Raw genomic sequence first — 26,717 nt, 5'->3', positions numbered from 1 at the left:
CCCGGAGGATTATACAGCGCCTGGGGGGGGGATGTGGAAGGCATTCAGGCTTAATTCGGGGAACTGGAGCACAGATCCAATTCCCTAAATCAAGAGCCCCTCACCAACATCAAGGAACCTTCCTTGAGGGGAGAATCAACGTAGCAGTAATAGTTGTGAGGTGGGATGAGCATTGATTTCCTTAATCCCCTGCTAACTGTAGCTTCACTTCAAGATGTGATGTAGCTGACTCCTTTCTCCTGCAGACAATTCAGATTTTTAATAAAACTTGAGCAAAAACCAGAATCAGCAGCTCCCAAATGCAACTTCCCACACCATATTACAATTCTACTGGCATTTTGCTTGATTATTGCTTTTTTTTTTTTTTAATGGATTAATTTAATTTGGTAAAGGTGTGACAAGTTCCTATTTATTTGGACCATATTAATCCTTCCAGCATTTCAAATGCTTTAAGAATGACTAATGGTGTGAAAGAAGTTATATTTAGTGATTATTTACTGACATTCTTCACTTAACCTGCCAGTTTTCAGGAACATAGCCTGCTTATTATGAGAGGATTTACTGTACCTAAGAAGAGCAATGAATATTGTTTGATGTTCAATAGTCTAGTTATTTTTATAATTGGAACCCCTCAAGGAAGGTTCCTTGATGTTGGTGAGGGGCTCTTGATTTAGGGAATTGGATCTGTGCTCCAGTTCCCCGAATTAAGCCTGAATGCCTTCCACATCCCCCCCCCCCCCCAGGCGCTGTATAATCCTCTGGGTTTAGCGCTTCCCCCTTGATTATAATAATAATAATAATTTTATAATTGGAAGACTATCTTCAGTTTCATGAAGCAGTAGGTGCATTTACAGGATTATGTAAAATTTGTAGTAGTTATTGAATGATAATATTTCTATTTTTCATACAGCGTGACACTGTGAGATATTACAAGGACTGCCCTGATAGTGTCATCTTTACCGACATATTCCAGGATCGCTTTACTTACTGGGACAAATTAAAGGTAGAAACTGCTGAACATTGTTTTTGAAAGTAGCTTAATTTATTAAAATACCTCATCTAAGAAGCTTTCCTTACATTGGCAGCATTATTGCAGATATATTATTGCCTTTTTGAAAATGATTGTTTTTTAGCTATTTATACTCTGTGATGTTCAGAGAAAAGATAACTAAACACAAGATATTGTCTTGAATGGAAAAAGAGATTCAAATGACCGACTTATTGAATGATGCTGTACTTCAGTTAATGCAAATATTATCTGCCACTGACTTGTCATCTCACTGGCAGCTGCTTGCTTTGCGTGTACAGCACTCCTTACTATAATACTTGATGTTAGTTTGTCCTCTGTACTTATCTTTTTATTCCTGTTTTAGAATCTGTGAATTGTTAACAAAAATTTATTTTCATATGGAGCTGAATGTCCAATCATGTATCTATCCCAAGGATAACTGATTGATTTAATTCTCACCATCCTGAAATTATTTTAACAACTGCTGCAAAAGTATATAACAAAATTAGCATCTGCTAATATACTGTAGTGATGATTCTCACTTTTAGATATATTTTTTATATACAGGAGGGCCTGCTTACACAGCAGGTTTAGTTTCAGACTACTGCTGTAAAGCAAAAAAAAAAAAAAAAAAAAAAAAAAAATCACTGTAAAGTGAAACAGCCTTTTTTCACTTTCAAATGCACATAAAAGCCTGATAACATGTTTATACTATCATATTAAATGAGCATTAGAGCTAGGCCTAAAAAAAGGCACAATACCAGGAAGGGTAGCTACCCATGGCTACCCTTCCCATTTCATAGACTCTGCCTTTTCACGTGCTACAAGGACTTTCTTCTCTCCCAAACTGTACTCCTGGGAACTCTCCTGTACTCTCCCTTCCCTACATTTCTGGTCTTCCTAATCTCAACAACCCTCTCCATTCCTTAAACATCAGACTTACACTTCACACTAATCTAGTTCATCTCTCCTCTCTCAACAGATGCTCCTGGTGTCTATTTATTTCTTGTTCCTCCTGTCCTCCTCAGTACTTTGGAGAAACTGGCCATTCTCTTTCTGACAGACTCAGAGAGCACAAAAGTAGTGTTAGGCTTGCCAACACCAACAATGCTCTTTTCTGTTAGCCACATTCTGTTAGACTGCCCTCTCTACCAACGAGCACACAGAATTTACCTCTGTCGTCTCCGCTCTACTACTCTCTCTTTACCTTCCCTTGCTGGACCCTCCTTTAATTGTGACTGTTTCACTGACTTCTTGACAACAACTGATTTGCTCCACAAACTCTGATGATACCTTTCGCACTCCCCTCAACCGTTTCTACCTCAATCTCTTGCTACCCTCTACCCCTGCATTATCCACTGCCCCGCTGTTCTCCATAACCTACTAATCATCCCTCTCCCTTTTGCCACCTGATACCCTCACTTCGTTCCTGCCCTGCAGCGCTGTATAGCCCTTGTGGTTTAGCGCTTCTTTTTTTTTTATTATTTTATTATCACACTGGCCGATTCCCACCAAGGCAGGGTGGCCTGAAAAAGAAAAACTTTCACCATCATTCACTCCATCACTGTCTTGCCAGAAGGGTGCTTTACACTACAGTTTTTAAACTGCAACATTAACACCCCTCCTTCAGAGTGCAGGCACTGTACTTCCCATCTCCAGGACTCGAGTCCGGCCTGCCGGTTTCCCTGAACCCCTTCATAAATGTTACTTTGCTCACACTCCAACAGCACGTCAAGTATTAAAAACCATTTGTCTCCATTCACTATCAAACACGCTCACGCACGCCTGCTGGAAGTCCAAGCCTCTCGCACACAAAACCTCCTTTACCCCCTCCCTCCAACCTTTCCTAGGCCGACCCCTACCCCGCCTTCCTTCCACTACAGACTGATACACTCTTGAAGTCATTCTGTTTCGCTCCATTCTCTCTACATGTCCGAACCACCTCAACAACCCTTCCTCAGCCCTCTGGACAACAGTTTTGGTAATCCCGCACCTCCTCCTAACTTCCAAACTACGAATTCTCTGCATTATATTCACACCACACATTGCCCTCAGACATGACATCTCCACTGCCTCCAGCCTTCTCCTCGCTGCAACATTCATCACCCATGCTTCACACCCATATAAGAGTGTTGGTAAAACTATACTCTCATACATTCCCCTCTTTGCCTCCAAGGACAAAGTTCTTTGTCTCCACAGACTCCTAAGTGCACCACTCACCCTTTTCCCCTCATCAATTCTATGATTCACCTCATCCTTCATAGACCCATCCGCTGACACGTCCACTCCCAAATATCTGAATACATTCACCTCCTCCATACTCTCTCCCTCCAATCTGATATCCAATCTTTCATCACCTAATATTTTTGTTATCCTCATAACCTTACTCTTTCCTGTATTCACTTTTAATTTTCTTCTTTTGCACACCCTACCAAATTCATCCACCAATCTCTGCAACTTCTCTTCAGAATCTCCCAAGAGCACAGTGTCATCAGCAAAGAGCAACTGTGACAACTCCCACTTTATGTGTGATTCTTTATCTTTTAACTCCACGCCTTTTGTCAAGACCCTCGCATTTACTTCTCTTACAACCCCATCTATAAATATATTAAACAACCACGGTGACATCACACATCCTTGGCTAAGGCCTACTTTTACTGGGAAATAATTTCCCTCTTTCCTATCTACTCTAACTTGAGCCTCACTATCCTCGTAAAAACTCTTCACTGCTTTCAGTAACCTACCTCCTACACCATACACCTGCAACATCTGCCACATTGCCCCCCTATCCACCCTGTCATACGCCTTTTCCAAATCCATAAATGCCACAAAGACCTCTTTAGCCTTATCTAAATACTGCTCACTTATATGTTTCACTGTAAACACCTGGTCCACACACCCCCTACCTTTCCTAAAGCCTCCTTGTTCATCTGCTATCCTATTCTCAGTCTTACTCTTAATTCTTTCAATAATAACTCTACCATACACTTTACCAGGTATACTCAACAGACTTATCCCCCTATAATTTTTGCACTCTCTTTTGTCCCCTTTGCCTTTATACAAAGGAACTATGCATGCTCTCTGCCAATCCCTAGGTACCTTACCCTCTTCCATACATTTATTAAATAATTGCACCAACCACTCCAAAACTATATCCCCACCTGCTTTTAACATTTCTATCTTTATCCCATCAATCCCGGCTGCCTTACCCCCTTTCATTTTACCTACTGCCTCACGAACTTCCCCCACACTCACAACTGGCTCTTCCTCACTCCTACAAGATGTTATTCCTCCTTGCCCTATACACGAAATCACAGCTTCCCTATCGTCATCAACATTTAACAATTCCTCAAAATATTCCCTCCATCTTCCCAATACCTCTAACTCTCCATTTAATAACTCTCCTCTCCTATTTTTAACTGACAAATCCATTTGTTCTCTAGGCTTCCTTAACTTGTTAATCTCACTCCAAAACTTTTTCTTATTTTCAACCAAATTTGTTGATAACATCTCACCCACTCTCTCATTTGCTCTCTTTTTACATTTCTTCACCACTCTCTTAACCTCTCTTTTTTTCTCCATATACTCTTCCCTCCTTGCATCACTTCTACTTTGTAAAAACTTCTCATATGCTAACTTTTTCTCCCTTACTACTCTCTTTACATCATCATTCCACCAATCGCTCCTCTTCCCTCCCGCACCCACTTTCCTGTAACCACAAACTTCTGCTGAACACTCTAACACTACATTTTTAAACCTACCCCATACCTCTTCGACCCCATTGCCTATGCTCTCATTAGCCCATCTATCCTCCAATAGCTGTTTATATCTTTCCCTAACTGCCTCCTCTTTTAGTTTATAAACCTTCACCTCTCTCTTCCCTGATGCTTCTATTCTCCTTGTATCCCATCTACCTTTTACTCTCAGTGTAGCTACAACTAGAAAGTGATCTGATATATCTGTGGCCCCTCTATAAACATGTACATCCTGAAGTCTACTCAACAGTCTTTTATCTACCAATACATAATCCAACAAACTACTGTCATTTCGGCCTACATCATATCTTGTATACTTATTTATCCTCTTTTTCTTAAAATATGTATTACCTATAACTAAACCCCTTTCTATACAAAGTTCAATCAAAGGGCTCCCATTATCATTTACACCTGGCACCCCAAACTTACCTACCACACCCTCTCTAAAAGTTTCTCCTACTTTAGCATTCAGGTCCCCTACCACAATTACTCTCTCACTTGGTTCAAAGGTTCCTATACATTCACTTAACATCTCCCAAAATCTCTCTCTCTCCTCTGCATTCCTCTCTTCTCCAGGTGCATACACGCTTATTATGACCCACTTCTCGCATCCAACCTTTACTTTAATCCACATAATTCTTGCATTTATACATTCATATTCTCTTTTCTCCTTCCATAACTGATCATTCGACATTACTGCTACCCCTTCCTTTGCTCTAACTCTCTTTTTGATTATTATAATAATAATTTTCTGTCATGTCAGAGATCACAGTCATCCTATTGACTGGTCTTCAGCTAAAACTGTCTACCCTACTTCTAACTTTCACAGTTTCCATCTGGTTGAATCCTCCCTTATAAACAACTTTCCTTGCATGAATTTTAGTCCTGGCTTTGTCTCTGTAGATGCCTTCCTTTCCCATTACATTGTAAAATGCTCCAAGCTTCAGAACACCTGTGACTTAACTTGATTCTTTTTTTCCCCCTTCTCCCCTTTCTGCTTTGATTTTTTTTTCTTCTGCCTTGGGTATTTGGCCTATTATCATTAATTTATTTATTCTTCCCCATTCTGTGTTCTTGTTCCTACTCTTTTGGGCCTCTAGCTCCCTTGTAGTGCTCCTCTTTCTTAGTACATGTACATGTATTTGACTGACTGCACTACTACTACCATTACCTCTCTTCCTTCTTTCCTACTGCCTCTCTTGTCCTGCCCCTGCCAGCTGGCCTATATATACTCCCTCCCTCCTCTCCTTTTTGTTAGTGTGACTTTGTAAATGGTCCAAGTCAGGCTGAAACGTTGTTGTAAGCTCCCCTCTCCTACGTGCGGGTTATTTGTGAAATGCATATACAGTACACACATTACTTACCTTAAAATATTTTTGTTCTTAGCTTATAGTGAGTGGTGAATATATTTTAACAAGTCAGACTAAATGAATAATGGGTTTGATTGAAAACCGCTGTATTAAACTGCACAGCAGGGCATTCCTGTACTGTTATTCAATCATGTACTGTTTTGTTGCAATGCAAGTTTATTTTATCAGGTTTGGTAGAGATTAGTCAAGACCTATAGATTTAATAAATTATGATTTCCTTAAGATTTAATTATAAACTTGCAATAATTTTTGTGTTTGTCTTTTACCAAGTGCATGTTTTGAGAATTCATGGTTTTTTTTTTTTTTTTTTTTTTTTTGGTAGAGATTGGTTAAGAGCTGTAGACTAAATGCTTTCAATCTGCAGCAGCCACAATGTGACAAGAGGGTGCAAGTGTGAGAGAAAGGGAATCGGTCCAGCTGTACTGTGTTAATATGATGCAAGAGGGTGGGAGTGAACAGGACCATCAAAATGGGAGAGGGAAACAGTCCAGCTGGTGCTTGCCCCTAAACATCTGTACTGTAACTTGCATTGCAACAAACCAGCCGTATCCCACAGAGACCCTGCTGTCTTACGTACATACATTAATATTTAATACTATTTGTAAATACTCCTTGTTAAATATTAAATGAAATTTGATAAGGAATTATGGCTCAGGAAAGCACCTTCAATTATAACTTGGTATCGGCAGGAAAGTAGGTTTCAAGTAATGAACATTCAACTTTTTTTTGATCAATTTTCAGGAATGCATTGATTTCACAAGTTGGGCCCTACTGTATACAGTGTATTTGTACAAGTTAATCATAGCTTCTCATTTTTGTTTCAGACTGCTATCCGAATGTGTGTACCTAAGGACCATTATGCCCCACTGTTGGACTATCTTGCCAAGCTTTTAGAACTAAAAAATTATGTACCTGAGCCAATAGGACCTACCAGTAAACAAAAATCTACCCCAGCACCAAAGTCACAGATGTCAACAGAAAATGATCAAAAGGAAGCCACCATTTCTACCAACGTAACCAGCTCAGTAATTAAAAACAGAATGTCTTTAGAGACTGGAGGTGGCATTATAATTTCTGATATAAATATAGCCCTTGATGCACTAAAGACTTCTTCTCAACCTCCTGTCAAAGTTGCCCCAGAAAATTCATTGTCTGAATCTGTATCAGGGTTGGAAAGTCAACCCCAAGTCCAGTCCATGGAAGTTGCTGTGCCAGAAGCTGGGAAATCTCCACATCTTGAATCACAACAAAGTCAGTCTGATTCTAAACAGGTGCACTCACAGCAGGAAGAATACCAGCAACCTGGATACCAGCAGCGCAGTCCACCACCATATAAACAACCACAACAAGAACTTGTGTATCAAGAGCAGAAACAAGACTCTGAAGGCCAACAAGACTTCATCCAAGAGCAAGAGTATGACCGTCATCAACAACTACCCCAACAGCAGCAGCAATACCAACAACAAAAGCAATACCAGCAGCACATTGAGGAATATCAAGGACAGCAGAAATGTGAAGAGGAAATAATAGAAGAATATCGTGAACCTCCACCCAGTTATCACCAACAGCATTTTACAATACCAACAGGATACATGCACGAGGAACCAAAGGCAGCACACTTAATAGAAGACAGAGCACTGGGCCAAGAAACCCCACAGACAGAGGAGGAAAGCCAAACACCTCGTTACCATGAGAACCTTGCACTAGACCCTTGGGGGTTGCACAGACCAAGTGATCCACCTCATCAAAGTGAAGCTAGAGAGGTTGAAGTTATTCAGCCTATGACTCTGGATGACCAACCCTAATAGAACCTGATCAGTATAATCTTTTTGTATATGGCAGCTTTAGATGTTAAGCTTTTCAGTGTTTTGTTTACAAACTTTATGGATGATACCACAGGAAAATTCAATGTGAAAACAGGAATATCTCATCTCATGTCCATATCAAGCTTACCAAGAGGTCTGCATTTCATTTTTTATCTAAACTACTGTATATAAATTTTATTTTTTTTAGAGTAAATTATGAAAATATTTATTGTACTGTATAATAATAATAATAAGTGATGTGTAGACACATATATATATATATATATATAATGCCTTCCACATCCCCCCCCCAGGCGCTGTATAATCCTCCGGGTTTAGCGCTTCCCCCTTGATTATAATAATAATAATTTGAGGAACTTTTAAATGTTAAGGAAGAAACAGAGGCAGTAATTTCATGCACTGGTCAGGGAGGTATACCATCTTTTAGGAGTGAAGAAGAGCAGAATGTAAGTGTGGGGGAGGTACGTGAGGCATTACGTAAAATGAAAGGGGGTAAAGCAGCTGGAACTGATGGGATCATGACAGAAATGTTAAAAGCAGGGGGGGATATAGTGTTGGAGTGGTTGGTACTTTTGTTTAATAAATGTATGAAAGAAGGGAAGGTACCTAGGGATTGGCAGAGAGCATGTATAGTCCCTTTATATAAAGGGAAAGGGGACAAAAGAGACTGTAAAAATTATAGAGGAATAAGCTTACTGAGTATACCAGGAAAAGTGTACGGTAGGGTTATAATTGAAAGAATTAGAGGTAAGACAGAATGTAGGATTGCGGATGAGCAAGGAGGTTTTAGAGTGGGTAGGGGATGTGTAGATCAGGTGTTTACATTGAAGCATATATGTGAACAGTATTTAGATAAAGATAGGGAAGTTTTTATTGCATTTATGGATTTAGAAAAGGCATATGATAGAGTGGATAGAGGAGCAATGTGGCAGATGTTGCAAGTATATGGAATAGGTGGTAAGTTATTAAATGCTGTAAAGAGTTTTTATGAGGATAGTGAGGCTCAGGTTAGGGTGTGTAGAAGAGAGGGAGACTACTTCCCGGTAAAAGTAGGTCTTAGACAGGGATGTGTAATGTCACCATGGTTGTTTAATATATTTATAGATGGGGTTGTAAAGGAAGTAAATGCTAGGGTGTTTGGGAGAGGGGTGGGATTAAATTATGGGGAATCAAATTCAAAATGGGAATTGACACAGTTACTTTTTGCTGATGATACTGTGCTTATGGGAGATTCTAAAGAAAAATTGCAAAGGTTAGTGGATGAGTTTGGGAATGTGTGTAAAGGTAGAAAGTTGAAAGTGAACATAGAAAAGAGTAAGGTGATGAGGGTGTCAAATGATTTAGATAAAGAAAAATTGGATATCAAATTGGGGAGGAGGAGTATGGAAGAAGTGAATGTTTTCAGATACTTGGGAGTTGACGTGTCGGCGGATGGATTTATGAAGGATGAGGTTAATCATAGAATTGATGAGGGAAAAAAGGTGAGTGGTGCGTTGAGGTATATGTGGAGTCAAAAAACGTTATCTATGGAGGCAAAGAAGGGAATGTATGAAAGTATAGTAGTACCAACACTCTTATATGGGTGTGAAGCTTGGGTGGTAAATGCAGCAGCGAGGAGACGGTTGGAGGCAGCGGAGATGTCCTGTTTAAGGGCAATGTGTGGTGTAAATATTATGCAGAAAATTCGGAGTGTGGAAATTAGGAGAAGGTGTGGAGTTAATAAAAGTATTAGTCAGAGGGCAGAAGAGGGGTTGTTGAGGTGGTTTGGTCATTTAGAGAGAATGGATCACAGTAGAATGACATGGAAAGCATATAAATCTATAGGGGAAGGAAGGCGGGGTAGGGGTCGTCCTCGAAAGGGTTGGAGAGAGGGGGTAAAGGAGGTTTTGTGGGTAAGGGGCTTGGACTTCCAGCAAGCGTGCGTGAGCGTGTTAGATAGGAGTGAATGGAGACGAATGGTACTTGGGACCTGACGATCTGTTGGAGTGTGAGCAGGGTAATATTTAGTGAAGGGATTCAGGGAAACCGGTTATTTTCATATAGTCGGACTTGAGTCCTGGAAATGGGAAGTACAATGCCTGCACTTTAAAGGAGGGGTTTGGGATATTGGCAGTTTGGAGGGATATGTTGTGTATCTTTATATGTTTATGCTTCTAGACTGTTGTATTCTGAGCACCTCTAACAGTGATAATGTGCGAGTGTGGTGAAAGTGTTGAATGATGATGAAAGTGTTTTCTTTTTGGGGATTTTCTTTCTTTTTTTGGGTCACCCTGCCTCGGTGGGAGACGGCCGACTTGTTGAAAAAAAAAAAAAAAAAAAAAAAAAAAAAAAAAAAATTATATATATATATATATATATATATATATATATATATATATATATATATATATATATATATATATATATATATATATATATATATATATATATATATATATATATATATATATATATATATATATATATATATATATATATATATATATATATTTTAATATACAGTGATCCCTCATTTCTCGTAATTAATCCGTTCCTGGAGGAGCTACTATAAAGGAAATTTACGATTTGCGAATCAATTTTCCCCATAAGAAATAATGTAAATACAATTAATCCGTTCCTGACACTCAGAAGTATTAAAACAAAAAAATTTTTTCATGAAATATACATGTAGTACATAAACAATACAATGGGAAATGATGAATGAAACATTAACAGCATAACACTTACCTTTATTGGAGATTCTTCTTAGTGTATGAGAGACTGGAGGAGGAGAGAGATTGGATTGTTTACAGTTTGGAAGGGGAATCCCCTTCCAGCAACACCTCAGGTACCAATTGCTTCTCTGGGGTTGCTTCTCTTCTCTGTTTCTTAATGCCACTAGGACCACCTTGAGAGTCACTCTAGTCCTGTCTCGCAAAGTAACTGTGGAGAGAGCTCTGTTTCTGGAGTCTCTTTAACACTTCCCTAAAATGGCCCAAGACTGTCACTGTACATATTTCTCACCTTCTTTACCACAGGCTTGGCACTAGGAGCTTTCTTTGGAGCCATGGTAGCTTATTTAGTACTTGCAAGCACTAAAATGAGTGGAATATTATGAAATATTTCGTAGGAGCACTCGAGGGGACCTTCACTCACTGGTAAACAATGCCAGACTGGCTGGGTAGGGAGGCTTCCCCGGCTTGCACCGTGCATACGCGTCCCGGACGAACTACTATTCGCGAGTCAACCTATGAAAAGCGAGTCCATGTTTATACGAAAATACCCCTATGATTGGCGAAATTTACGATTGCCGAGAACTACGAAAAGCGAGAGACCACTGTATATATATATATACACATATATATATATATTTGTGTGTATATGTAATTCCCTAGTTGTAGTTAAAGTAGTAGAGCTTATGCTCATGGTGTTTGATCTTATATTTTTATCATAATTCTTAAATAAACACAGCTGAAGAATAAGTTTATATGTAGTATCATATATCTCCTTTTTACTTTCATCAGTGGCATTTCCAGTACCCCTACTCTTGTTTTGCTCTCTAAGAATTGCGCCTTGTTATTAGATTACTAAATATAAACAGGCTGTATCAACAAACATGTTAAGATTGTTTTATCCATCGGAGCATGTAGACTTCATCTTGAACACCACCACCACCACCACTGACATGTTCACTAACTACCCTCATTTTATGCAGACAATACCAACTGAAGCTAACCTATTGCACCGAATATGACTTCCATTTTGCACCCACACAAGTCCTGGACTCTTCTCACCCATACCATGTAACTCTCCTGCCAATGCATTTTTTTTTTTTAATACCATTTTTTTTTTCAACACATCAGTAATCTCCCACCAAGGCAGGGTGACCCAAAAATAAAGAAAATCCCCAAAAAGAAAGTACTTTCATCATTATTCAACACTTTCACCTCATACATAATCACTGTCTTTGCAGAGGCATTCAGTTACGACAGTTTAGAAGTCCCTCCAAACTGCCAATATCCCAAACACCTCCTTTAAATTGCAGGCATTGTACTTCCCATTTCCAGGACTCAAGTCCAGCTAACTGGTTTCCCTAAATCCCTTCACAAAATATTACCCTGCTCTCACACCAACAGCTTGTCAGGTCCCAAAAACCATTCGTCTTCATTCACTCCTATCTAACATGCTCACACATGCTTGCTGGAAGTCCAAGCCCCTCACTCACAAAACCTCCTTTATCCACTCCCTCCAACCTTTTCGAAGACAACCCCTACCCCGCCTTCCTTCCCCTACAGATTTATACGCTCTCCAAGTCATTCTACTTTAATCCATTTTCTCTAAATGACCAAACCACCTCAACCCCTCTTCAGCCCTATGACTAATATTTGTAGAAACCACACCACCACCTAATTTCTACAGTCCGAATTCTCTGCATAATAGTACTTACACCACACATTGCCCTTAGACAGGACATCTCCCCTGCCTCCAGCCGCCTCCTCGCTGCAGCATTTACAACCTAAGCTTCACATCCATATAAGTGTTGGTACCACTATACTTCTGTACATTCCCTTCTTTGCCTCCTTGGATAACATTTTTTGTCTCCACAGATACACCAATGTGCCATTCACCCTTTTTTTCTTTATCATAAACCCATCCACTGACAAGTCAACTCCCAAATACATGTATCTGAAAACATTTACTTCTTCCATACTCCCTCTCTCCAATGTGATATCCAATTTTTCCTTATCTAAATCGTTTGATACCCTCATTACCTTACTCTTATCCATGTTCACTTTCAACTTTCTACCTTTACACATCCTCCCAAACTCATCCACTAACTTTTGCAACTTTTCTTTAGAATCTCCCATAAGCACAGTATCAGCAAAAAGTAACTGCGTCAACTCCCATTTTGTATTTGATTCCCCATAATTTAATCCCACCCCTCTCCCTAACACCCTAGCATTTACTTCTTTTACAACCCCATCTATAAATATATTAAACAACCATTGTGATATTACACATCCCTGTCTAAGACCTAATTTTACTGGGAAGTATTCTCCCTCTCTTCTACACACCCTAACCTGAACCTCACTATCCTCATAAAAACTCTTTACAGCATTTAGTAACTTACTACCTTTTCCATATGCTTGCAACGTTTGCCACATTGCTCCCCTATCCACTCTATCATATGTCTTATGTTAAATCCATAAATACAATGAAAACTTCCCTACCTTCATCTAGATATTATTCACATCTATGTGCTTAGGTCACACTACTCTTGCATGTACAAGCATATATATACACACCTCTCTTGGTTTTCTTCTATTTTCTTACTAGTTCTTGTTTATTTCCTATCTCACAGGGAAAGTGGAACAGAATTCTTTTTCCATAAGCCATGCATGTCGTAAGAGGCGACTAAAATGCCCGAAGCAAGTGGCTAGTAATCCCTTCTCCTGTATACATTACTAAAGTTAAAAAGAGAAACTTCTGTTTTTCTTTTTGGGCCACCCTGCCTCGGTGGGATACGGCCAGTTTGTTGAAAGAATCTATGCTTCAATGTAAACACTTGACCTACACATTCCCTACCCACTAAATCCTTGCTCATCTGCAATCCTACTCGCTGTCTTGTCTCTAATTTTTTTAATACATATACTGTATAATAGTACTTTTTCCTCATAATTCATTTCTCAATTACTGAACACTTATTTTGTGCATTTTATTGTGGGTTGAGTGTGTTTTGTGATGATAATAATTTGGATTTTATGTATTCAGTACATTTTTTTTAAAAGTGCAGTTACCACGGCTGAATACAATTCAATTATAGTCTCAACTTATAAACAAAATATCCAGCATTTTCCTATCCATATACTATACTGCAATGGAAAGCAATTTCAATTGTTTTAGCTGATGTATACCTGGAGAGGATTTCAGGGGTCAATGCCCCCGAGGCCCGGTCTGAGACCAGGCCTCGTGGTGGATCAGAGTCTGATCAACCAGGCTGTTACTGCTGGCTGCACACAAACTGACATACGAACCAATGTTTTTAATTTTATTGCACAAAATTTGTATTTTCATCCATTTCCATTGTGTGCTATTCATCACAACAGATTACATCCAATTTTTACTACACAAACCATATTTAAATCCAACTAAGAAATTTAATTTTCTGAAATACCATTTTCTTACTATATAACTGTAAATAGAGAGATTTCTTGTTCCAATCCAAGACAGGAAATGACTATTAACCTCAGCAGCGTGTGTGAGATTATCTATTTATAATGTGCTGCATTTGAGTTTTACCGAGGTTAAGCTCCAGCTCCTGGTTTCCTTTTTAAACTTTCAACTGACCTGAAATAGCAGCTATGCCTATTTTGTAATACGACTTATTGTACATTCAAAAAAATAAGCCTTTGTGGGCTATTTAGTTCTAATATTGTATCCTATTTAAGACAAATCTACTTTCACTTTGTTTTCCTTCTAAGTTTCTTCATTTTAATTTCTAAACATTTATCATGAACAGTGATAATACTCTATTTATATATACTGTAATGCTAATTTCTTATTATTTTTAAAGTAAAGATAATTATACGCCTGAGTGTAATTTTTCTCCCTTGAGGACGAAGTTTATTACAAAAGTGATTTTTATGATTATATTCAAGGGCAAGCACTCAACCCCCAGGTGTGGCAACCACGGCTGTATGACTTATGGCTTTGTTACCAGTTCCCCTACTGCCATTAATCACTGAAACACAATTACACAGTTAGTGCTGTAGTCTAATTAGGCAGTTTTGGTAAGCCTAGCTCAGTCAGTCCTGGAGGAACCATCCTGGGATACTGAGTAGATTAAGAAGCAGTTTCCATGGCAGAAATGATCATGGTTCTGGGAAAGGAAGTGGTTTCTTTTCAATTATTCTTAAGAGTTGCCCCTTGTATGAAAAATAAGTTGCAATCTTGATCTCTTATCCCAAGTGACTGTGACCCCTTTCACTGACCCCAGCACAGTTTCAGAACCCAGACTCACTTCCAAGCAACAGCCTGTTAATTAAACCCAGTACCAGTTGTCTACCACTTTCTTGTATCTATGATCCTAACTGCAACCAGCTTCACCCATGATGCAATGACAGTTCACAAACCATGTGCCAAAGAGCAGAAAGGCTCAATCGATTACCAAACAACAATGCAAGAGGCTTGGCAGGTGATGCAAAATATTCAAATGAAAAATAGATGAAATGAACTGCCCCAGTAAGTGTAAAGTTACCAAGACTTAACATGTCAAACAAATTACCAACAGACTTTTTGTAATCTTCAAGAGGAAGCTTTTCAACTTGATCAGCCAGGCTGCTGTAGTTCTTGTTTTGGACTGCAAGTGGCCAGTAACAACAGTCTGATTGATGAGGCCATCAAGTGGGTCAGTGATCCCCCAGAACTTAGTCTACAAATAGACTACCAATGTCTAGATTTTAAAAAGGTCAAAAGGAGGCTCCCTGACAATGACACCTCCCTCACAATACTGTACATAGATATGCTTCTAAAATTCAAGCTGTGTAACCTTTATCATCACACGCTGTTATAGCAAGACTTCAGATAATGCAGTCCTGATATCCAGAAGCACCTGGAACTGTTATCTCCACACAAAGATTACTTGGAAGAAAAGGATTTTGCTCGGAGAGTTAGTAACTCAGGATAACCCAATGAGGCCACTGTCACCAGACTGTCTTAAATGTCACTGAGGTCCTTAATCCTCTCCCTAGGATGCGACGAGCACCAGCTGGCTAACACAAGTGAATATATGTTTGTATGTGTATATATGGATGCATGTGGCTTCTCTAAGAATGTAATGTAATGCATCTCAGCCCTATCTAATTTATCCTGGGATCAGCCTACATTTAGTGAGTGTTCCTTAGTTCAAGTGAAGTTTTTTCATGATGTTCAGGCTAGTGTTGGTAAGGCTAGCACCAGTATGTATTCTCAGGTGTATAATGACTCTGCATAGTTATATACTGGATGGTAATTTCTAAGTAGCTAATTGTAAATCAAAGCTCTGCTGGAAGGAAGCCTTTGAAGCTCCCGTAACTTAATGGAATATTTAACATCCTCATTGCCCTATTAAAATCTAGCTCAGTCTGACAGATTTTAACACTATGTATGTAACCCATCTGGCATAATGGGATATGACAGGGAAACATGGCTAGCTTTTTTTCTCACTATTTAACTATCATATAGAATAGGGTAGCATTACATTGCTGTATCCAGGTTTACTAAATTAAAAAAAAACAAGGTACGTACTTACTGATATGTGAAGATGGACAGCTGGTTTAAGGAAACATGCCCAAAGTTTTCACTCACATTGGAAATCGAACTTCAGTCCCTCAGTGTGAGAACTGAGGCTGCTACCAATTAAGCCACTTACTGTTATCATACAAGTCCTGAAAGATACACAATTATCAGAAGGAATGAACTTTGATATCAAGTAAAGTAATGAAGTTAATATTAATGAGTATTATAAAAACCACAAGACAACCTATTACCCATAGGAACATACAGCTGAATGGCCAAAGAGGATTAACAGTTATTACTGTAACTTGTATACCCATAGCACATATGAAGTCTATAAGAGTACCCAAAGTTAACACAAGGGTTCCTGTTAGACTGAAATAGAGAACTGAAGGGGTGGCTAGTGGCTACGAGGCCTGGTCACAGACCGGGCCATGGGGATTTTAATTCCCAAAACCCTCTCCAGGTATACTTAATTGGTGGATGACTCAGCCAACCAAACTCAGAGGTTTGTTTGCACAATAGGTCCTGTACAGCCATAATAATTAATATGGACTTTATTTATTTATATATACATGTACATACATACATGATCAATTTCATAGTTCAGGAGACACTGACCCCCGACCCCCCACCCCCATCTCACAAGCTTATGACATGAGGTGCTATCAAAAATGTTCCGTACTTTAAATTTTCATGAGTCTCCTTGGTGAAATACACTGGCAGCGTAAAACACACTGCGCATTACATTCCTTTGTGAAGTAGTTTGGCAAGTTTCAATGCGGTCAGTCATTCTGTCGAGGTTAGAAGGAAAGGAATTTTTGTCCTATTGACAGAGTGTTGTTGCAATTTTTGTGTAACAGTGGAATCTCGAGTGGGAATCGTTCATCATGAATTTGTTCCAGTAGGGCAGACAGTTAACCAGAATTTTTACATCAAGATTCTGAGACGCTTGAGGGAAGATGTGAGACAGGAAAGTCTAGCATGGTGGGTGTCCAATGACTGGTTCATTCACTATGACAGTACCCTTGTTCACTCAGCACTGTTTAGTGTTTTCTGGCCAAAAAAAATGGCAGTCATCCCCCACCCTCCCTACTCCCCAGATCTAACCCCTTATAACTTTTCTCTTCCCAAAACTAAAAATGGTACTCAAGAGATGGCATTACCTGGAGTTTACCTGGAGAGAGTTCCGGGGGTCAACGCCCCTGCGGCCCGGTCTGTGACCAGGCCTCCTGGTGGATCAAAGCCTGATCAACCAGGCTGTTGCTGCTGGCTGCACGCAAACCAACGTACGAGCCACAACCCGGCTGGTCAGGAACCGACTTTAGGTGCTTGTCCAGTGCCAGCTTGAAGACTGCCAGGGGTCTGTTGGTAATCCCCCTTATGTATGCTGGGAGGCAGTTGAACAGTCTCAGGCCCCTGACACTTATTGTATGGTCTCTTAACGTGCTAGTGACACCCCTGCTTTTCATTGGGGGGATGTTGCATCGTCTGCCAAGTCTTTTGCTTTCGTAGCGAGTGATTTTCGTGTGCAAGTTCGGTACTAGTCCCTCTAGGATTTTCCAGGTGTATATAATCATGTATCTCTCCCGCCTGCATTCCAGGGAATACAGGTTCAGGAACCTCAAGCGTTCCCAGTAATTGAGGTGTTTTATCTCCGTTATGCGCGCCGTGAAGGTTCTCTGTACATTTTCTAGGTCAGCAATTTCACCTGCCTTGAAAGGTGCTGTTAGTGTGCAGTAATATTCCAGCCTAGATAGAACAAGTGACCTGAAGAGTGTCATCATGAGCTTAGCATCCCTAGTTTTGAAGGTTCTCATTATCCATCCTGTCATTTTTCTAGCAGATGCGATTGATACAATGTTATGGTCCTTGAAGGTGAGATCCTCCGACATAATCACTCCCAGGTCTTTGACATTGGTGTTTCGCTCTATTTTGTGGCCAGAATTTGTTTTGTACTCTGATGATTTAATTTCCTCGTGTTTACCATATCTGAGTAATTGAAATTTCTCATCGTTGAACTTCATATTGTTTTCTGCAGCCCACATTGTAACAATACAGAGAATCAAACCATACCATGAGCAGGGATGGAGCCCAGGGCCAGAGAAACATAAAACTCCAGATCGACACATTTTGCCCGTGGTATGCTTTGTTTGCAATCACGTCATTACAATTTTGCGAGTCATGGGGACTCAATCAAAAATCATAAACTGCACTAGATGCTGTTAGGAAAGGAGAGCTCCAGAAATGTTTTGAGAAGTGGCGAAGGCACTGGGATCAGTGTATAGCCTCCCAAGGGACACAAATTAGGTTATCAGGTACGCCTATATATTTTTTCACTGCAGTTCGGGAACTTTTTTGATAGTACCTCACATAGTAGCTACATTTATGGCACACAGTAAGCAGCAGACTACCTTCCTTGGATTGGAAGACAGCCTGATATACTCAATTTACACGTTACTGTTCAATACAATTGTAAAAATCTAAACTTATTATTATTATTATTATTATTATCAAAAAGAAGCGCTAAGCCACAAGGGCTATACAGCTAAACTTACATAGAGCCTAAATATACTTACATTTTTTGCATTCAGGCTTTGCCCAGGAATATGATGTGTAGGTAAACTGAGGTTGGCGTTTCTAGCATCAGGAACACAAGAGACAAAGGGACGCCACTGATGTTCCTGGAGTTTACCTGTATATCCAAACTTTGGTCCTACCCTTAAGGGGGTACTGCATGTGATTCCAATTGTTACACCTTCCACAACCGTTTTCTTCTGTCACTATTCATCAACATAACTTGTCCAATAAATTGCAAACAGCCTTTTACACACTAATTCATGCTCACAGAGCCAACCCCTGATATTACTGTTATCTTAAAATAATTTTACTGAAACAATATTCGTTACGTGGAAAAAGTTATAGCATAAAGGCAGATAAACATCACAAGAGGGGTAGCTCTAATTCCTTGGATCAAAAGATTTTTACGATCAAACCACCCTTCACCCCTCCGTGCAGGCTGGCTACCAGTAGAGGGCAGTATGGCTGGGCAGTTGGGCAGCATGTACTGTGAGGGCAGAAAACTCCTGCGGGTTGGGTCTGCCAGAGAGGGCAAACACGTGAATGGCACCCACCAGTGTCTGACCCCACATTAGTTGATTCAGGAAAGCTGCCCCACCCACGGGCGTCATGTGGCACCAGCTAAGCCACACCTGAGCATACTGACGGCTGAGGGCGGCTGTCACCTTGCCCGCCCACTCCGCCCAACTGTCAGTAATCCTATCCAGTCTAAGTGTCAGACGATCCTTAGAATAGGAGAGTTGTGGGACATCGTCGGATGAGACAAAGCCCTGAAGGGTAAGGTACACTTCTAAGTCATCAAGGAGTTCCAAGTGAGGTAAGGCTCTGTTGAGGGCCACGAGTACCTCTAACGAGGAGATCCTCACTTTGAGCATCTCCAGGTACCGTATGGATGCTGTGGCATGGTAGAAGGGCCGGTGCCTCACACCAGGGAAGTCCTCCTCTGAGCTATCATTGTGGGCCTCCTCTTGGAAAAATTTAGTAGCGGCCTCAATGCCCAAGTGACAGGCTAAATATCGCAGCCTAACGCGAGCGAAAGCCTCCAGGAAAGGCAGGAGGAGGTAGTCAGAGGTGCAGGTGTCGTTGCTAGCCACATAATCTCCCTCCAACATAAGGATAAGGGAGCAAGAGGTTCTGGCGAGAGAGGCGGTGATAGAAGGCAGCGCTGGGAGGGACGTGGAGGGCTGGTCATCAGGGAGGCTAAGTGATATTGTAGAAGGTCTAGAACACTTGAGTAGGGCAGCCATGCCAGGTGTCACGCTGCCATCCTCCCCCAGCTGCCAATCTCTACGCCACTCGGCCACCACCTTACACTTACCCTGCGTCAATATTAATAAAGATAAATGTAGGCTAGTTCTGTGAATCTTTTTGAATGCATTTGTTCGGTGTAAAGCCTTTAGACTGCATGTGAATTATTAAGGCAGCGACTGAAACACATTAGGTTTTTGTCTAAATAGTTGGTTAATTGAGATTCAAGCTAAACAACTGCTCCAATGGTCATTAAGGCTGCATGCTACTTATTCACCACCCGTCAAGAATATTTTAATACCTAAAATAGGGATTAAAGTAATTATTATTATTATTATTATTATTATTATTATTATTATTATTATTATTATTATTATTATTTTAAAGGGGAAGCGCTAAACCCGTAGGATTATACAGCGCCTAGGGGTGGGGGGGATGGAAGGTATTCAGGCTTAATTCAGGGAACTAGCGCACAGATCTGGTTCCCTAGATCAAGAGCCCCTCACCAACATCAAGGAACCTCCCTGGGGGGGGATTAAAGTAAAACAGAATATACTATATATATTCTCCCCTGCAGCTGACAAGATATTTTTTATATTACACCCCAAAACGTGTTTAGGAAATTAACCTTAATTTAGACCTTTAATTATGTTATTAATGCAATGCTCTAGCATATCTCTGGGATAGGAGAATAAATGTTAAGTAATAATAATCTTTTATTTCTACATGTACACGGTATACAGGCCTAGATGACATTAATGGCATAATACTATACAGAAAGCCCCTAGTTATGCAGAGCATTTCAGGCAAATTAGATCCATTTTGTTCCCAGGATGCGACCCACACCAGTCGACTAATACCCAGGTATCTATTTTACTGCTAGGCGAACGTGGACAGTAGGTAATGTTTCCACCCGTACCGGGGATCAACCCCCGGACCTCGGTGTGTGAGCCGAGTGTGGTAGCTACGGGACACGTGTTTCATAAAGCAACATCACCCTCCACCCATCTTCACCGTCCCCAAAAACCTAGTAATTTCAATCTTATATCCTCTACCCCTGTACTATCCACTGCCCTGCCACACTTCATAACCTAATAATCATCCCTTTCCCTTTTACTACCCATTACCTCAACATTCTTCCCTGCCCTGCTGCGCTGTATAACCCTTGTGGTTTAGCGCTTCTTTCTGATTATAATAATTCAATCTTATATTTTCACATGTTTGCTTGGGTTGTGAATTTCATCTACATCGCCTTATTATTTTGAATATTAAACTACAAATGTTGGGCCTTTTGGAGGGTTTAGTTATAACTCTTAGGTCTCGTGAGGGAGGTTGGGTAAGGTTAGTTAGGAAACAGGTCACCATTGGAGATTTTGATCATCTGACAGAGGCCTTCCACTGGCTTACCGATCCACCCCTTTAAAAATTACGATTATAGCCATTAATTATTGTGAGGGTTTTGAAGTATAACTGTTACTGCTGGCTGCACGTTGGACTGCGTGCAGCCAGCAGTAACAGCCTGGTTGGTTAGGCTCTGATCCACCAGGAGGCCTGGTCACAGACCGGGCCGCGGGGGCGTTGACCCCCGGAACTCTCTCCAGGTAAACTGACCTGTTGCTGTACAATAAGAACATAACATGGCAATATAAACACAAATGCAGTATAATGTGATCCTTTATTGACTACGTTTCGCCCACACAGTGGGCTTTTTCAAGTCACAAACAGAACTACCTGGGGTGGAAGGAACGCGAGTATTTATAGTCTATAAATATAGTCTATAAATACTCGCGTTCCTTCCACCCCAGGTAGTTCTGTTTGTGACTTGAAAAAGCCCACTGTGTGGGCGAAACGTAGTCAATAAAGGATCACATTATACTGCATTTGTGTTTATATTGCCATTGTGTCGGTATTTTATACCATTTATTTCCAAGAACATAACATAAGAAAGGAGGATCACTGCAGCAGGCCTGTTGGCCCATACTAGGCAGGTCCTTTACAATCCTTCCCACTAACAAAATATTTAAAGTAAAAGGACACAAGTGCAACTAATGTGACATTTATTGTAGCAACGTTTCGCTCTCCAGGAGCTTTATCAAGCCATTACAAACAATACATGGACACAGAGGGTATATAAAGGCTCAGAGTGAGGTGAATACTAGTGAGGTACCATTTCGATGTTCACTAGTGGTAGTAGTAGTAGTAGTAGTAGTGGTAGTGACAAAAAGCAATTAATTCGTACATGAGTAAAAGGATATAAAAGCTATTACTTGGGTAACATAAAAATAGGTTGGACAAATATAAACTGGAATGAGGCAGGTTGTTTCAGTGTTCACTCTCTGTGCTTTGTGTAGTATAACAGGAGAGACTATGTGATGGCAGGGTTTACTGTTTTCAGGAGGATTCTTGCTAAGACTTCGGAGATGGTGAAGCTGCCGTAACCTCTCCATCCGTAACAAGAAACTAAGCAGTTTGGATGTGACTTCCCTCTTCACAAAAGTACCTACCAAAAAAGCCATCGAGGTTCTACGACGTAAAGTCAACCAGGACCTTAATCTTCCTTTACCTCCCGGAGATTTTGTTGACTTGATTGAACTCTGTGTTAACTTCAACTGTTTTTCCTTCAATAACAAGCTCTACAAACAAACCTACGGCATGGGAATGGGATCCCCAATAAGTGCCGTCCTAGCCAACTTATACATGGAACACCTAGAGTCTGAACACTTCGCCAACATCATCCCTTCAAGCGTCACTTGGTTACGTTACGTGGACGATGTCCTCGTAATAACTCCAAAACGTTTTGATGTACGGGATCTTCAGGCAAGGCTCAACGCAGTTGAACCAGCGATTCAGTTTACACTAGAAGAAGAGTCCAATGACAAGCTACCTTTCCTCGACGTCCTCATTCACAAAGTAGACAACAACCTAAGATTTCAAGTTTATCGGAAACCCACCAATAAAAATGATCTCACACACTTCTATTCCAGTCAAGATACCAAGACCAAAAGAGGCATCATCATCGGGTTTTTCCTAAGAGCATACCGAATTTGTAGTCCTGAGTTTCTTGACGAGGAATGTACTTACATTCACCAAACATTCACTGAGTTACAATTTCCTTCTTTTTTCATCAAAGACTGCAAGAAAAGAGCTCTTCAGATCATCAATTCTCCACGCATCAACACCGCTCCCAACAAAGTTATAATTCTTCCCAACAGCCAGGTTGCACTAAACGTCTCAAAAGTACTTTCACAAGCTAACACCAGAGTCGCCATCGCTTCTACCACTTCAATAAAGGATCTAACCAGGACAAAACCCAAGCACCACGAACCAGTCAATGCAGGAGTTTACACTATACCCTGTGGAGGCTGTGACAAGATCTACGTAGGTGAAACAGCAAGAAACCTCGACACCCGCCTCAATGAACACATATACGCATGTAGGAACGACAACTTAAACAACGCCTGTGTACAACACCGAAATTCCACCAATCATCTTATGAAATTCAGAGACGCCCAATTAGTGATAAAAGAAACTAATTTCCGCACACGCAAGTGCCTTGAATCAGCACTGATCGCTGTTTCGAATACAATTAAACAAAACAACGGCAGCTTCACCATCTCCGAAGTCTTAGCAAGAATCCTCCTGAAAACAGTAAACCCTGCCATCACATAGTCTCTCCTGTTATACTACACAAAGCACAGAGAGTGAACACTGAAACAACCTGCCTCATTCCAGTTTATATTTGTCCAACCTATTTTTATGTTACCCAAGTAATAGCTTTTATATCCTTTTACTCATGTACGAATTAATTGCTTTTTGTCACTACCACTACTACTACTACTACTACCACTAGTGAACATCGAAATGGTACCTCACTAGTATTCACCTCACTCTGAGCCTTTATATACCCTCTGTGTCCATGTATTGTTTGTAATGGCTTGATAAAGCTCCTGGAGAGCGAAACGTTGCTACAATAAATGTCACATTAGTTGCACTTGTGTCCTTTTACTTTACATATTGTCGGTAATTCTACCAACTTTATTACAACAAAATATTTGCCCAACCCAATTTTCAGTGCTACACAAGTCTCACTCAAATCCAACCCCTCTCACTCATGTATTTATCTAACCTAAATTTGAAACTACCCAACGTTTTAGCCTCAATAACCCTACTAGGTAGACTGTTCCACTCATCAACTACCTTATTTCCAAACCAATACTTTCCAATAAACACAGAGAACAAGGAGATTATAAAATACAGGAGATACCTCTAGTGAATCCTGACAGTGCTCACCTTCTCCAGCGTCTGGAGCACCGGCAGGAGACCAGGAAGGTTCCACGGGTGATCCTCCGTCAGGGTAATATGTGCTAACTCAGGTTGTGTGTGGAAGGCCAGACCTGCCACTGCTTCCCACACTCCTACCTGTCACAGTCAATTATTTCATATGTGCATTATTTTTTTATCATACTGTTTCCTACCATAGTAATGTGATATACATAGACATAAATTGTGAAGTAAGCATTTGTATTATTATTATTATTATTATTATTATTATTATTATTAATATTAATTTAAACACTAAACTCGAAAGGATCATATAGCACTTATAAGAGTTTAGGGACAACGTTTCTGTCTGATGATAAATTAGACACATGTGCACATTCATCTACAAAACGTTTCTGTCTGCATACAAGTTTAATGTTGTGCGAAACGTCATAAAAGAAACTTGTTTTGCAAAGTTGTTTTTGTCTTCTTGTTAGTTATGGGAAATTTTATCGTAACTACCGCCCACATTATTATTATTATAATCAAGGGGGAAGCGCTAAACCCGGAGGATTATACAGCGCCTGGGGGGGGGGGGATGTGGAAGGCATTCAGGCTTAATTCGGGGAACTGGAGCACAGATCCAATTCCCTAAATCAAGAGCCCCTCACCAACATCAAGGAACCTTCCTTGAGGGGACTACCGCCCACAGGATGGACATGGGGCGTACAATAGATATTAAAATAATTAAAGTGACATTCACCATCACTCATTCAATACCTTTTAAAGTGACGGTTAAGGGTTCGTGATCTAGGGAACTGGAGCTGTCCTCCTGCTCCTTGGATCAAGCCTGGCTCCCATTACCCAGACGCTGTATGACCCACACGAATTTAGCGCTTTCCAGTTAATGTAATAGTAACTCATTTACTAGCCTAGTCAGAGGCTATATATACATGTACCTGTATTATGAGGAAGCCCTAAATCCACAGGGGCCATACAGCACCTGAGGACTGGAAGGTACTCGGGTTTGATATAAGGCAAATTATTGTAATCATAATTGACCATTAAACCCACAAGAGTCAAGAGCTTTTCACTCGACATAAAGGCACTCTCCTCCCCTGAAAGGAATTCTGACAAATGTACATAAAAACTGACCTTAAAATGCTGATCTTGTAGCCTCCATGACCCCAGCTTCAGCTTGGCCTTGGACAGTAAGCTTGGCTTTTCCTGTCAACACATTGATGGCAAAGGTCATCCATCTATCTTAAAGGTCATGTGTCTCAATGTAACTCAAAGGTCATCTATATACTCTACATCCTTGCGGGTTTAGCCCTTAGTTATATTAATATACTTTACATAATTATATCAAAACATTTAAGGAAAGATATCCAATTATTATTATTACGTTAAGGGAAGAGCTTATTAATACAGCGCCTCAAGGAATAATAAGTAGCCAGGTTTGATCCTAGGAAGGGGAGGGTAGCTCCACCTCCTTGGATGAAGAGTTCTTACCTGTACCATGGCCCACCATGTGATGAATGTTCTCACGTCCTGTACAACTTCCTTCATTTTAACTGCATGAAACAAGCTTTAAAAAACTATTTTACATATTATATATATATATATATATATATATATATATATATATATATATATATATATATATATATATATATATATATATATATATATATATATATATATATCGTGCCGAATGTGTAAAACTGGTCAATTAGCAAGAACTCATTTAAAATTAAGTCCTTTATAAAATTTTCTCTTATACGTTTAAATATATATTTTTTTCATTAATGTTAATGTAAAAAAATTTAATTTTGCACCAAAAGAATCTTAGAAAACTTACCTAACCTTATTATAACAAGAACAATTTATTTTAGCCTAACCCAACTAAATATATTTTAGATTTGTTTACAATAATTTAATACTAAACAAACACAGTGAAATATATTTTTTTCGTTAAGTTCAGAATGATTTTAGCGAAATTATTGCATACACAAATTTTCACTTGTCTTATATGGCAAGATGAGCGTTGCTATTTAAGCCAAGATCGCAAGTTCTGCCTATTCGGCACGACATATATATATAATATATATATATATATATATATATATATATATATATATATATATATATATATATATATATATATATAATGAGAGAAAGAGAGCACAAACTTGGCACATCTACATCCAAAAAGTACATATTTCAGTTTTTTCACAGTATATGACAACACTGGACCATCAAAATAAAAAATAATATATTTTTAACAATAATAATAAAGTAAGTTGACTCACAGCAGCAGCTCTCACCACTTCACTTCGTTGTTGTTGTTAAAAAAGAAACGTTAAACCCGTATGAGTTATAAGGAGGTAACTGGTGTAGTTATGTATACGAGATA

The 26,717-nt window shown here is 39.8% G+C and overlaps 2 protein-coding genes across 4 annotated transcripts in view; one reads left to right on the top strand and one right to left on the bottom strand.

Annotated features, from left to right (window-relative positions):
* The window catches only part of LOC128699463 (MPN domain-containing protein), a 54,351-nt gene extending 46,128 nt beyond the window's left edge, over positions 1 to 8,223 (top strand). For both annotated transcript variants that reach the window (XM_053792229.2, XM_053792228.2), the window contains 2 exons: positions 911 to 1,003; positions 6,959 to 8,223. In XM_053792229.2, coding sequence (XP_053648204.1) covers positions 911 to 1,003; positions 6,959 to 7,939 — 1,074 coding nt within the window. In that variant the 3' untranslated portion in view covers positions 7,940 to 8,223. The remainder of the gene's footprint in view (positions 1 to 910; positions 1,004 to 6,958) is intronic.
* LOC128699464 (uncharacterized) lies at positions 146 to 26,717 on the bottom strand. 2 transcript variants are annotated; one of them, XM_070098171.1, is made up of 7 exons: positions 26,614 to 26,717; positions 25,814 to 25,875; positions 25,457 to 25,528; positions 24,332 to 24,460; positions 18,793 to 20,112; positions 16,230 to 16,365; positions 146 to 239 (listed from the first exon to the last, which is right to left on the bottom strand). In XM_070098171.1, exons 2-5 carry the CDS (start codon positions 25,868 to 25,870, stop codon positions 19,237 to 19,239), a joined length of 1,134 nt encoding a protein of 377 aa, XP_069954272.1. In that variant the 5' UTR covers positions 25,871 to 25,875; positions 26,614 to 26,717; the 3' UTR covers positions 146 to 239; positions 16,230 to 16,365; positions 18,793 to 19,236. The 2 variants fall into 2 exon arrangements, with proteins under 2 accessions (XP_069954272.1, XP_053648205.1); XM_053792230.2 differs by lacking the exon at positions 146 to 239 and having other exon boundaries at positions 16,226 to 16,365.

Source organism: Cherax quadricarinatus, chromosome 61, assembly GCF_038502225.1.
Source record: "Cherax quadricarinatus isolate ZL_2023a chromosome 61, ASM3850222v1, whole genome shotgun sequence".
Classification (NCBI taxonomy): Eukaryota; Metazoa; Arthropoda; class Malacostraca; order Decapoda; family Parastacidae; genus Cherax; species Cherax quadricarinatus.
Note: the sequence above shows the minus strand (reverse complement) of the source record. Positions and strands in the feature narration are given on the sequence as shown.

Excerpts from the sequence above, each read along its gene's own strand:
- LOC128699464 (XM_070098171.1), bottom strand. The coding sequence starts at position 25,870 with ATGAAGGAAGTTGTACAGGACGTGAGAACATTCATCACATGGTGGGCC. Across the intron at positions 25,529-25,813 it reads CATGGTGGGCCATGGTACAG|GAAAAGCCAAGCTTACTGTC; the intron begins GTAAGAACTCTT and ends ATGTGTTGACAG. Across the intron at positions 24,461-25,456 it reads TACAAGATCAGCATTTTAAG|GTAGGAGTGTGGGAAGCAGT; the intron begins GTCAGTTTTTAT and ends TGACTGTGACAG.